Below are 13,885 nucleotides of genomic sequence, written 5' to 3'. Positions count from 1 at the left end.
GATTTGAAACAATATTGCTCCGTAAGATGAGCTTACTGTCCAGGAAATGCATCTTACAGTACTGGACAATTAAAGATCCTCCAGCATATTGGCACTGGAGAAACCTCTTGGGAGGCTGGAGAATCCCGGCTCTCAAAGAACAAGAGAGTCACGTTTTTGGCTGTCTGGGGTCCTTATCTGCGAAATCTAAGCCATAGAGGTCGGAGTTTACTCTTAAATGCAGGGTGAACTCCACGGACTGTTACTGAATAGATCTCCAGGTCTGGGGGGGGGGGAGGGGGTAGAGGAGGGGTTTGGGGGAGGGTGGGGGGAGGATAAGTACATCCTGATGGGAGTAAATAAATAAAAATACTGTAATAATAAAAAATTCAAAAATGATACATGTTCATTGACAAATGGTTGTATAGACTGAGGTTTGATGAATGTTATATGCAGAGCCTTGTATGTCAACGTTTATGTTGCTGCAATATCAATAAAAACCGTTTAAACATAAAATGTTTTATTATGCATTGTGATGACATTGTAAGTAGGTTACTGTGCCATACTTTGTATTGTTATTTGAATGTTTTTACTGCCGTAATTATCTATTGCTTATGTTTGATTTAGTCTTGCTGTACACCGCCTCGAGTGAATTCCTTCAAAAAGGTGGTCAATAAATCCTAATTAAAAAAATGAAGCCATCGGGTATTCCTTCACAAATCACAGAAGTAAACTGGGGATTTTAATCCACACACAACATAAGAAATTCACTGCCAGGTTCGAGGCAGTGTAGGAGAGTTAGTTATTGAGAGGATTTTATGGCACTATTTTGAGATTTACTGGCTTTTTTTGTTCTGCAACCATAGCAAACACTTGCAACTTTAGTGTTGAATATTTTTTATTCAAAACATACATACAAAATAAATAAAACCCCTGACAACTGAGAACAGCTGGAAAAACAAGCGTTTCCAACACCAGTAGAAAAGTAATAACAAAAAAAAGACCCCAAGAAGACCTTTCCAGTCACAAACAAGATGAACACTATGACATAAGAAAATCTGCTCCCACCCCCAAACACCTTCACACTAACCCTCCCCCTCCCCACCAGATTACAGCGCTAAGAATACCAGGACGCTGTACCCTCATACCTCCTGATAAGATCCAACTCAATTCCAATTATAAATATAAGAAATGTAAAACAAAACTCCTTGCTCTAGGAACCATAAAGTTTGTATATATGCTTCCCAAATTGACAGAAACAATTTCCGAAGCTTAAAGGTACAATTTGCTCTCCTTAGTTCCAACAGCAGAAGATTATGAAACAACTCGCCGTTGCCAAAATGATGGGGGATCAGCTTGAACCCATTTCTGCGATATGCACCTGCAACTTTAAAAGGCAGAACGGAAGAAACAGCTGTGAGCAGAGGTGGCTTCACTCTGCACATGTCCAAAGAAATTGAAAGTATCAACACACATCTACACATGTGTTCTGTGCATAAATATTAATCTCAAAGCACTGCACTGACTCCCAATCAAGGCAAGACTATTTTTAAAATCCAGCACCTTTATTTTCAAAATACTAGTATTCAGCATGTCTCCTGACTATATGCTAGACCTGATTGAACTATCCCCAAGAAATGCAAAACCAGAAACTACTTATTATTTCATCTACCAAACTGCAGAACCATAACATACAAATCCATCTACACGGCTGGATTTAGCTATCTGGGATCCAAATGGTGGAACTCAATACCCAAGATCACAGCAAGCATTACAAACTACCTCCAGTTTAGAAAAGAACTAAAGACCTATGTTCTACACCACCTTGCAATTAGAATGCACCAATGTTACACCGTATAATCGAAAATTGCAAGTCACATACCTCACTGTAATTTCAACAATCATAAATTGTAAGCCACTTTGAACCAAAACTTGCTTTTTGGATAATAGTGGGATCCAAGCATGAATAAATAAATCTTGTGAAAATTCTACGTGCAAGAAATATGCACAGAATAACATGCGTTGATGTGTGTTGATGCCTTTGTTTTCTTTGGACATGTGCACATGCGACACTGCCCTTACCATAGAATATTTTTGCATGTCTCCAGTAGGCTTACCCTGATTAATGCCCAAGTTCTACATGCTTTAAATTTGCATCTCATTTGCTTACTGCATCGCTGTCGAATATTTTCTTGCTAATTTCATAAAATCCATGCGTCTCTACTGCGTGGCTTTCTGCATCAGCCCCCAAGTGCTGGAAAATCAAATGTAGGCAAATTGAAAGCAGTAGATGGCTGGATTGTTCTACATTTCAAGTAACATCCAGTTGTATATTGGTGTTTAGGAAATATAACACATTGGCTAATGGGTTATCGAACTTCAAGTTCTCAAGTTGTCATCTCATTGTCTAAATACGTCCTAGCTTCACTTTAGAACGTGTGTGAAAAACAAAATAAAATCCCACTGAAATCAGTTAGTATATCCACACGAGGAAAATTAGCAGAGGGCGCTGTTGCACTTCTGGATTAGCAGAGAGTGCTGCAGGGCAGAATTTGAGAGGTGTGCGTATGTATGTGTGTATCCGTGTTGTGTGTTGCAGTACAGGGCAGGGTTGAGGTACACTGGCAGGTATATGTGTGTGCGTGTATCTGTGTGTTGCAGTACTGGATTAGCAGAAAGTGCTGCAGTGCAGGGCAGGATTGAGGTACACTGGTAGATATGTGTGTGTGTGTGTGTGTGTATCTGTATCTGTGTATTGCAGTATTGGACTAGCAGAGAGTGCTACAGTGCAGGGCCGGATGATATGTGTGCGTGTATCTGTGTGTTGCAGTACTGGATTAGCAAAAAGTGCTGCAGTGCAGGGAAGGATTGAGGTACATTGGCAGATATATGTGTTTGTTTGTATCTGTGGGTCTGTCTGTTTCAGTACTGGAATAGCAGAAATTGGTGCAGGGCAGGGGGTCTTTCAGTACTGGAATAGTGAGGAAGTTAGGTGTAGTTATAAAGCTTGATGGTGCAAGGGAGAAAGAATCAGTCATGAACCCAAAATGTAAAGAAACAAAGAGGGACTTCAGAAATCCCTTCTTTGTCCTTTACAAGTCAAACCTTTTCTTTATTATTTGAAGTTTGCATCTCTATGAACTACCAGCAACAGTTAACAAAAAGCCTCCCAATACAGGTCCCCAGAAGAGTCACATCAGAGGTACAGAGTCAGCATATTAGCATAGCACTGCCTTACAGCAGTTTTCAAAGGGTTTACAAAGTCCGTGAAAGGAAGGGAGTCCATCCATTCAGAAGGCACTTGGCTCTTGCACTTGCTACTGTTTCAGATCCTTTGAATTATACTTTGATGTCCGATGGATAACCATTTCCATGATAAAGTAATACCATCACATCTTGCTGCTAATCGGAGCTACATAATTATTTTCCTTTTTAAAATCACATCCACAACTTCAGACCCCTTACTGAAGTTGCCTTTCTTTCTCCTTTGAAAGGAACACTATTCAACTGTCACATCTCTCGATATTCATAAACCTTATGACTTCAAATCCTTTCCATAAATACAAAAGCCACATCAACTCTATTTGGAAGGTATGGGATAGCACAAGGACGGTCTTTGCCGTCCCCCCCCCCCCCCCCCCGCTCCTCTGTAGGCAAAATATCATGGAACAAAAGGGAAAGTCTCACCCCATCTCTACAGTTCCAATCCAAGATGCCAAGTGATCCAAGTCACCATGGCTAGACCAAGGCAGTGCATTCATGCTTCACTCAACTGCAGTGGCGTTCCGTGCTTGGCTGACACCCGGGGTGGATCGCTGCTGCGCGCATGCCCCCCCTGCGTGGAACGGCACACCCCAGTGTGGACCCTAACCCCCCCCCCCGGCGCAGCGCCTCTCACTCCCCCTGACAGTCCCCACCTGCCTACCAGCTGAGCTCCAGCCAGCACCTCCAATCTGCAGCGCTGCTGACTTTAAATGAAGAAAACTGTCTCGTCGTTGGCCCTTCACTCACTGAATCCCGCCCGCGAGGAAATAGGAAGTTATATCAGAGGGCGGGACTCAGTAGTGAAGGGCCAACGACGAGACGGTTTTCTTCATTTAAAGTCAGCAGCGCTGCAGATTGGAGGTGCCGGCCGGAGCTCAGCTGGTAGGCAGGTGGGGACTGTCGGGGGGGAGAGGCGCTGCGCCGGGGGGGGGTGGACGGAGCACCCCCCCACCCGTTGACACCCGGGGCGGACTGCCCCCACCGCCCCGCCCTTGCTACGCCACTGCTCAACTGGTATTCTAATTTCTCTGTGGAAGAGCTCCAGCAGGTCCTATCGATGAGATGGGCGATTAAATCGATGGCCAAGCTCTTCCCTGGTGAAGGGGGAAAACATCCCAGTACAGTAGCAAATAAGGACCTTCCTGGCTACCATCCAACCCCTTAGAAAATGAGTGAATGCCTTCTTTGCTCTGGCACAGCTTGGGTCACTGCACAACAACTACTGACGGACTATAGATTATAGATCTTGTCTTAAACAATGTAAAATGTAGGAGGAATGGATGCATTCTAAAATCCAACTCAAATCTAACTGTATTTATAGTCTGCTTTTCCTAAAAGTAGGAACAAATCCCTCCCTCCAAATTCGATTAATGATAAAAAGAAAATTTAAAAACAAAGCAATAACATTAAGCAATAAAACCAACGACACAGCATATAAATAAAATCAAGCATAACCCAGTAAGTTTGTTTCCTTTACAGTGTTAAAATTCTTCAGTGTTTCCTCTTTCTGCCTCACCCAGAAGATTTTGCTGTTCTAAGGTCAATACAGGAAAGTTTTCCTAGCCTGGGCTGATGATTCCAATGGTAAAATAGTCTGAGTTCCACAACAGATCTGATTATTTCACAGTAGAAACTTTTCCAGACCCAGAACCACCACATCGTTATGGAGGGTTTAAAACAAAAATGAATAAACCCCCTTTGACATCAAAGCTGTCATTGGATCAGTGATTCTGTCACTTCCTGTTCACCCCGTCTCTTGACTAACATTGACACTTCGGCTCTGCTTTCTTCCTCCTAGGGGTGAACTTTGTGATTCGATAGACTAGTTTGACCCCCTCCCAGCCATCTCTGTTAGGATGGGCTTCTGCACAGAGACCTGAGTAGATTTGGTGCATCAGGAATTCGAAGGCAGCGTCTACATTGCTGTTGTTCTGGGCTGATGTCTCGAAGTAGGCCATCCCCAGAGAAGATGCGAATGCCTCTGCCTCACCCCTGGGGACAACACTTTCTGTTTCCAGGTCACTTTTGTGGCCAATCAGCATGAAGACCACTTTGCAAGAGAAATTGTACTCATTGGCCTCACGATACCAGTTCTCCACGTGTTCGAATGACTTTCGATTGCTCTTGTCAAATACCAGCATGATGCCAATGATATTCCGATAAAAGGACCTCGTCATGCTCCTGTGAAAACAGACATTTGAAAAGCAAATTTAGGATTATTTAAGATCTCATCTGTTTCTTCAATGTAATTGGATATTAATAGCCTGCTTTACCAAGCTAGCTCAAGGCGGGTTATCATGAGTCTCAAATGAAATAATACCAGTCATGATATAAGTGTCTTCCCATTTTATAGGTTCCAATAAATACCTATAAAATAACCATGAGACCAATATTTAGCTCGCATTGGTAGGCAACTTATAAGCTGCTTACAGCCACAGGCTGAAATAACCCCGAATATACAATGCCAGGGACATGTCCAGCTTTTGGCACTTCATATCTAGGTATGTAGCTAGTGGTTAGAGTGGTGGACTTTGGTCCCGGGGAGCTGAGGAACTGAGTTCGATTCCCACTTCAGGCACAGGCAGCTCCTTGTGACTCTGGGCAAGTCACTTAACCCTCCATTGCCCCATGTAAGCCGCATTGAGCCTGCCATGAGTGGGAAAGCACAGGATACAAATGTAACAAAAATAAAATAGATACTATTGGAGATTCTACATGGAATGTTGCTACTATTGGAGATTCTACATGGAATGTTGCTATTCCACTAGCAACATTCCATGTAGAAGCCTGCGCGGCCACATTGGTGATCGGCAAGGGCCGACTTCTACATGGAATGTAGAATCTCAAATAGTAGCAGGAGTGGTCTAGTGGTTAGGGTGGTGGACTTTGGTCCTGAGGAACGGAGTTCGATTCCTGGCACAGGCAGCTCCTTGTGCCTATGGGCAAGTCACTTAACCCTCCATTGCCTGCTGGATTGAGCCTGCCGTGAGTGGGAAAAAGTGTGGGGTACAAATGTAACAAAAATAAAATATCTGCAATCACTCAGAAGTTAACCAGGTACCGGCCAATATTCAGCTTTTTTGCTGTCCTAACATTATCTGCATATTTAGCTGTGACTCTGCCCAAACGCCCCTGGACTGCCCCAGCCTAGCAGTACTACCCGGTTAAATGCCGCCGAATACCGGCAACTGCATAGACTCAACTTGTACAAAACGTTGCTGTCAAAATGATATTGGGAGGGAGGAGGACGGATCATGCAACCCTATTTTTAATCCAATTACATTGACTTCTGCTGGCAACAAGAATTGTATTTAAATTATTGATACTTGTATCGTATGAAAGATTTTGCACAGTCTGGCCCTGGATTACCTTGTTCATTTTGTGATGATTTATGTGCCTTCAATACAGCTGTGTTTGAGTCAGGATGTTAAGCTTCAGTTACCATCCACTGAGTCTAGAAGCGACTTGACCTCTCGGGGAGAGGCTCAAAAGCCTAGAAGGAATTGCCTCCAGATCTGAGGTCTTTTTTTTTACTTATGTGGATTTTCGTCAAGGTTTAAAAACATGGGGGTCAATATTCAAAGGGGTTTAACTGGGCAGCAGTTTGCGGTGATGGGATGGGGATAGAGTCATACCTAGTGGAGATGGGGTGGGAATGTGGTAGTGATGGGGACAAACTTTGTCCCCATGTCATTCTCTAATCTGGGTGTTAGTATCTTGCCTTCATGCAGCAAGGTATCCAGGAATTTTTCACAGGGGGGGTGTCTCCCACCCCCATGCCCCCACCCCACCCTGGTGCCCTGCTCCTCCCCCTTCCATACCTTCAAATCACCTCCAGTCTTGCCGGGGCACTTGCAGCAGCTGCGTCTGCACCAGGAAGACCTTTTCTCACTCTGAACCATCCTGCCCTTCACAGCATCAGAAGGGGGGGGGGGGGGGGAGGTGAGATGGTTCAGAGTGAGAGAAAGGCCAAGTGCAGGTGCAGGGCAGCATAACAAAATAATAAAAGGAATAAACCGGGCAGTTTGCTTGCGTGCTGGCATGTATGAGTCAAAACAAATATAGACAATTATAGGTCCAAATTTTAGCTGTGAAGGTTGAGGTGGGGGGGGGGGGGGGCGGAATATTGATCTAGGATTTTCTTGGGTGGGCTTGTTCTATTGATGGGACTTGTTTAGAGGTATGAAGATACTGTGATGGATTATATGTATATTGTGGCAATGGGTTGACAGACAGTTGTAATCCTTCTTAAATTCATTAGGGTTAAACGGATTTTGTATTGATCAAGCCTATCCAGCAGTTTGATGAGTTTGCGTTATGCACACAGAGATATGTATTTCACCTGATGACATCTTTTATTATTTTTTTTGTTTGTTTGTTTTTATCTGTATAGAACTAGATTTCTGGAACAATTGTTTTTATCTCACTACAAGTGTGTATGACATATTTATATACACTTCTGATAGGTATTTATAAAAGAATCTCTTCCCCTCTTCATTGTATTGTTTGATTTTTATATTTTAATGGTTTTGTTTTGAATACTGTATTTTTCTTTTTTTAATTTTTTTATTTATGCAGATTTTATTTTATATTTCCAAAGCAAGGCTTTGTCAAAAAGCTCAAATTATTAACAGGAAAATCAAATAATGGGAATATTCCCAGGAAATAAAATTCCATGATTACATAGTCCTCAATATAGGAGGAGACTGTACATATAAACCTAATAAGAGGTTAGGTATATATAAACAACAAAATAAAGAAGAAAAAGCAGGCGTCTAGGTATTAAACATCAAACAATTTAAGCCCGTATTAGAAGCTCTCATGGTGGCTTGATATTCCTTGCATTTAAAAAGGATCGAAGCTGCACCGGGTCAAAGAAATGAAATGTCTCTGTATCAAAAAAAATTACACATTTACAAGGAAAACGTAACTGGAATTTTGCTCCCAATTGAACAGTCTCTTGTCTCATTGTCAGAAATTTCTTTCGTCTTTCTTGTGTGGCCCTCGACACATCCGGAAAGATTTGTATCCTTTCACCGATAAAGGTGATCATAGATGTTTGTCTCAAATATAACCTCAAGAAGGATTCTTTGTCAGCAAGAAATACAAATGATACCAAAAGCGTAGATCTAAATTCAACCTCTTCCTGTGATTGCTCTAATAAAGCTGATATATCAAGATTCACAGAGGGTTGACCCCTCTGCGATATAATTTTCACTGGAAGGAAATAGATCTTTTGCACAGGAGGAAGGTTGTTTTCTGAATATTTAAATACTTCTATCAGAAATTTATGAAACAGATCTCTTGGTGAGGTATATTTGAGAGAAGGGAAGTTTAACAATCTCAGATTTAAACACCTACTTCGATTTTCTAGGTTTTCAATCTTTCTTTGCATTAAGTCCACATTTTGAAATATTTTAATCTCTTGATCTTTTATCTGAGTTATCGAAAGATCACATTCCTGTATCTTCTTCTTTTGAGTAGACAATTCAGATTGAAGATTTTCAATTTTCAAAGAGTTAATGTTCGTATTAGTTACAAAATTCAAGCATACCTTATGCAAGGATTCTATGGCACACCATAGAGATTCTAGTGTAACACACGATGGTTTCTCCAAAGTTTGCAGAGTCACGGGTGGGTTGGGTTGATCAGCATTACTATGCTGAACCGCTGATATTTGCTCCAAGGAATTGTCTGTAATCCTGCTTTCCTTGGGAGTACTTTCAAGATTCGATATTTCACGGGGAACCCCCGGTATTGGCAGCGCCATTTCTCCAGAGGAGTTCTCCCTCCCGAACTCTGCAGCCACATTCTCAGGCCGAAGGGCGGGACTTCCTCCCGGAGCGCTTCCTGCCATTCGAATCTGCAGCGGGCTTCGGGGGCTTAGCGAAAGTTCGCTATCCAGACCCGGACTCCTCTCAGTCTCGGGGAGCGGAATGCCCGATGATGTTACGGGAACAGTGAAGGCTGTTATTGGAGGTTGCCTACTGGTCAGGTCAGTGGAGGGTAGGGAGATCCCCCCTCGCAATTTCCCTTTCCGTTTAGGCATCGTAGTAGAAGCGAAAAGCAGTTTAAGGAAGAAAAAAATTCTCCAGCTCAGACTTCAGCGTCCTACCCACTTGAATACTGTATTTTTCCATTATTAAAAGATAAATATGCGTTCATACATTTTATATGTGGTAACTTTAAATTTTATATGTGGAAATTTTGTATGTGATGTGGGGTATTGTTCCAATAAATGCATTGATTCCACTCTGCTTTGTTGTTTTATATCTACTGTTTTTTAAGCAGTTGTGTGCCTTTTTTTTTTTTTTTTTGTTTTGCCCCTGAAGTTAATGCAGGACAACATCCCTGTCATACATTTTATGGGAGTGGAGGAGTGACCTAGTGGTTAGGGTGGTGGACTTTGGTCCTGAGGAACTGAGTTTGAAGCCTGCGCGGCCACATTGGTGATCTGCAAGGGCCGACTTCTACATGGAATGTTGCTAGTGGAATAGTAGCAACAGTGGAGGAGTGGCCTAGTGGTTAGGGTGGTGGACTTTGGTCCTGAGGAACTGAGTTTGATTCCCACTTCAGGCACAGGTAGCTCCTTGTGACTCTGGGCAAGTCACTTAAACCCTCCATTGCCCCATTGCATTGAGCCTGCCATGAGTGGGAAAGTGTACAAATGTAACAAAAATAAAATAGATACTATTGGAGATTCTGTTTCTGTGAGTCTGATGTCCTGGTGCAGGATGTCAGACTCACAGAAGCAGAAGCCTGCGCGGTCACATTGGTGATCTGCAAGGTCTGACTTCTACATGGAATGTTGTTAGTGAAATAGCAACATTCCATGTAGAATCTCAAATAGTAGAAACAGTGGAGGAGTGGCCTAGTGGTTAGGGTGGTGGACTTTGGTCCTGAGGAACTGAGTTTGATTCCCACACAGGCAGCTCCTTGTGACTCTGGGCAAGTCACTTAATCCTCCATTGCCCCATGTAAGCTGCATTGAACCTGCCATGAGTGGGAATTATTGTAACAAAAAAAAACCCCAGCCCCTCCACCCACTCCCATCCAAACAAACCCTTCAATTTGGATGCATAGAGTCTATGGTATTTTTCCTACAGATGGGAACTTGTGCTGAGAAATGACCTCCAATCTCTCAAAGTGACGCAGAATTATTGTGAAAATGATAGCTAAGGAGGGCAGACCTGAAAATGTTCTAATACACGACTTTTAAACTGCATGATGTGAAAGTAGAAAATCATTTTTAGAAGAGAAAAACTCAGGTTGCCCCATTCCTTTTTCAGACAGGACACCACAATGTGTGTTTAAAATGTGTTATCTTCCAAATATTCTTATTCTGGGAGAAACCAGCAAGTTCATACTCAGACACCACAGTTACAAAGGTGGCCAGGCCACTGGAGAGTCCCGAAACTTCTCAGACAGTGAAAGTGGAAGATGGAGAGACCTACAAGTAACAGATTTCATTCATATTTTGTATGCATTTACTTATGTTATGTTAAGGATTTGTATCCCACTAAATCCCTACAGACCAGGTTCAAAGTGGGTAACAAATAAAAAATAAAATTTACAGCCTAAAATAACATAAATCATAAAACTACAAAATCAAGAATTAACATACTTAATAAAGAAATAAGTCTTAAATTTCTTTGTTTACATACTATAATTAGAAAATAAAAGAATATTTACTGGTAAAAAAATTCCAAATTTTAGTGGCACAACAGCAAAAAAAAACAAAAAACCCAACTAAACAAACAAAAACCCCAACAATAACAAAAAAACCAAAAGAACTTCTAATGAATAGATCTTTAAGATTAATACACTAAAATTAATTTTAGTATGATCGAAGGTGATGCCTTTTTATTGGAATCTGGGGGACTGTTCACTTTCTTATTTGTCCAAAATTCTGTGGCACGACTTATTTTCCGCCAGAATCGTTATACCCACACTAGCCTACTCCTCAAGTCACTTCACTGGCTCCTTGTCCACTTCCGCATACAATTCAAACTTCTCTTACTGACCTTTAAGTGCATCCACTCTGCAGCCTCCCCCCCCCCCCCCCATTACCTCTCATCTCTCCCTACATTCCTTCCCGTAAACTCCGCTCACTGGACAAATCTCTCTTGTTGTCCCCCTTCTCCTCCACTGCTCCAGGCTTCGCTCCTTTTCTCTCGCGGCACCTTATGCCTGGAATAGACTTCCTGGACCTATACGTCTAGCTCCATCTCTACCTGTTTTCAAATGCATGCTGAAAACCCACCTTTTCACTGTTGCTTTTTAGCTCCTAGCCACTACTCAATTGCCCTCCCCTTGTTCCTTCCTTCCTTCTCACCCAGTACTTCCCTCATCTGTAACTGTCTTGTCTGTCTGTATTATTTAGATTGTAAGCTCTTTTGAGCAGGGACTGTCTCTTTGGAGTGGAGGAGTAGCACTTTGATCCTGGGGAACTGGGTTCAATTCCCACTGCAGCTCCTTGTGACTCTGGGCAAGTCACTTAACCCTCCATTGCCCCTGGTACAAAATAAGTACCTGAATATATGTAAACCGCTTTGAATGTAGTTGCAAAAACCTCAGAAAGGCAGTATATCAAGTCCCATTAACAAGATTCCCTGCACAATCTGAAAGAGTAGCAACATTCCATGTAGAACCCCAAAGAATAGCAAGATTCTGGAATCCCAAAGAGTAAAGAGTGGAGGAGTAGCCTAGTGGTTAGTACAGCGGGCTTTGATCCTGGGGAACTGGGTTCAATTCCCACTTCAGCTCCTTGTTACTCTGGGCAAGTCACTTAACCCTCTACTACTCCTGGTACAAAATAAGTACCTGAATATATGTAAACCGCTTTGAATGTAGTTGCAAATACCACAGAAAGGCAGTATATCAAGTCCCATTTCCCTTTGTGTCAGGTTTTCAGCGCTGCATGCGTCTGGTAGCACTATACAAATAATAATTTAATTTTGTTGTATTTGTACAGAGCTTAGATGGTAACTGCCTTTAGGGTTGATCAAATAAACTACACCTTGAACCTTCAAGTAATTGAATATACCCTCTCGACCCCTTTCTCCAGTCCAAACTAAAATGCTTTGGGTGATACTGTAAACCTAATCAGTACTCCCATCCCATCCCCTTTCTGCTGTGAAAAGCAGCGTTTAAGAAAAAAGCAACTTTCCTCTCCTAAACACGAGGAAAGATGACATTTCTCTCTACCTGTTCATGCTTGATCGAAAATTAAACCAGACACTAGCGTTGCAGGAGTCAGGCAACTCTCAGACTGAATTTACAAGCACAAGGTCAGAAAGGTATCATTTACTTACAGTTCTGCCTTGCCAGGGGCATCCAATTGCAGATAAGTTTCCAGGGGAAAGTAGTGAGGTTAGGGGCATAACCCCAAAATCAGGGATGCACACAAACAAAATCATCAAAACAGATGCAAGACATACCCAGGCCAGTCCAGAGCAAGAAGCTGTGTGGGTGCTTTAGACACCCCAAAACTCCTCGACTTTCATTGAGTTTAGCACCCCAATCGTTTTGAAAAGCTGGCTTCTCTGTGTTTTTCAGCCTTTTGGTTTTGTTTTGGGTTTTTTTTTAATGTTGGTCTACACACAGGACCTCTTTTTACACTTACACCGGAAGGAATAGGGTAACTAACTTTGGTGGATCGGCTCCACGACTCACCTGAATCTCTCCTGCCCTGCGGTGTCCCAGATCTGCAGCTTCACTCGCACCCCCGGCTCCACCTGCAGCATCCGGATGTAATACTCCACCCCAACGGTGGAGGGCAGGCCGCTGCTAAACTGCCCCTCGGTGTAGCGCTTCACCAGCGAAGTTTTGCCCACCGTGGAATCACCCAGGAGAGTGAGTCTGAACTGGTAGTGCCAATCCACGGAAGCCAGGGTGTGCATGGGGACCGGGAAGATAGGCGCACGCCGTATACTTGTCGACATTCTGGTTAAATATATACAGCAGACGTACAATAACTGAGTTATTAACCTGGCCTGCGATGCAGAGAAGTCGCCTTCCTTGCGGCTAGATGTAGGGTAGGGTTGCTTGCTTGCAAGTTTCTTGGAAAGGCAGAAAAGGAGCATCAGTTTAACAAGAGCAAAAGCCCCACCCTCGAAAGGCACATTCCCTCCCCCTCCCCCAGCACTCCCAACCTCCCACTGAGAGGCGGCAGAGTCCTTTTCCCATTCTTCTCACCATCAGAAACTACAATTGGTCCCCATTAGAGTGAAAACAGACGCCTGCCTAATTTGAAGACACTTCCTCTCTGTACGTTCAAACTTTTGGAGAAGGTCGTGCGATTGCTATGTTAAAATCACTAGAAAGCAGGACAAGAAATATCAACAAATCTTTAAGGGCATTTCTTTTCCCTTCCTTAGGATTATCAATAGAAATCAAACAAAATAAAACATGGAAAAGCAAATAAGATGATACCTTTTTTATTGGACATAACTTAATACATTTCTTGATTAGCTTTCGAAGGTTGCCCTTCTTCCTCAGATCGGAAATAAGCAAATGTGCTAGCTGACAGTGTATATAAGTGAAAACATTCAAGCATTACTATGACAGTAAAATAGATACCATTGGAGATTCTACATGGAATGTTGCTACTCTTTGAGATTCTACATGGAATGTTGCTATT

The 13,885-nt window shown here is 42.6% G+C and overlaps 1 protein-coding gene across 1 annotated transcript; it reads right to left on the bottom strand.

Moving 5' to 3' along the window:
• Positions 1 to 5,003: 5,003 nt before the first annotated feature.
• LOC115481017 (ras-related protein Rab-39B-like) lies at positions 5,004 to 13,187 on the bottom strand. The gene is made up of 2 exons (XM_030220002.1): positions 12,919 to 13,187; positions 5,004 to 5,424 (listed from the first exon to the last, which is right to left on the bottom strand). The coding sequence occupies exons 1-2, from the start codon at positions 13,185 to 13,187 to the stop codon at positions 5,004 to 5,006; spliced, it is 690 nt and encodes a 229-aa protein (XP_030075862.1).
• Positions 13,188 to 13,885: the final 698 nt, after the last annotated feature.

The sequence above is a fragment of the Microcaecilia unicolor genome, chromosome 11 (assembly GCF_901765095.1).
Source record: "Microcaecilia unicolor chromosome 11, aMicUni1.1, whole genome shotgun sequence".
Classification (NCBI taxonomy): domain Eukaryota; kingdom Metazoa; phylum Chordata; class Amphibia; order Gymnophiona; family Siphonopidae; genus Microcaecilia; species Microcaecilia unicolor.
The sequence above is the reverse complement of the archived record's forward strand: the minus strand, read 5'-3'. Positions and strand labels throughout refer to the sequence as shown.

Coding starts and splice junctions, on each gene's coding strand:
- LOC115481017 (XM_030220002.1), bottom strand. CDS start 13,187: ATGTCGACAAGTATACGGCGTGCGCCTATCTTCCCGGTCCCCATGCAC. Junction 5,425..12,918: donor GCAGGGCAGGAGAGATTCAG/GTGAGTCGTGGA, acceptor CTGTTTTCACAG/GAGCATGACGAGGTCCTTTT.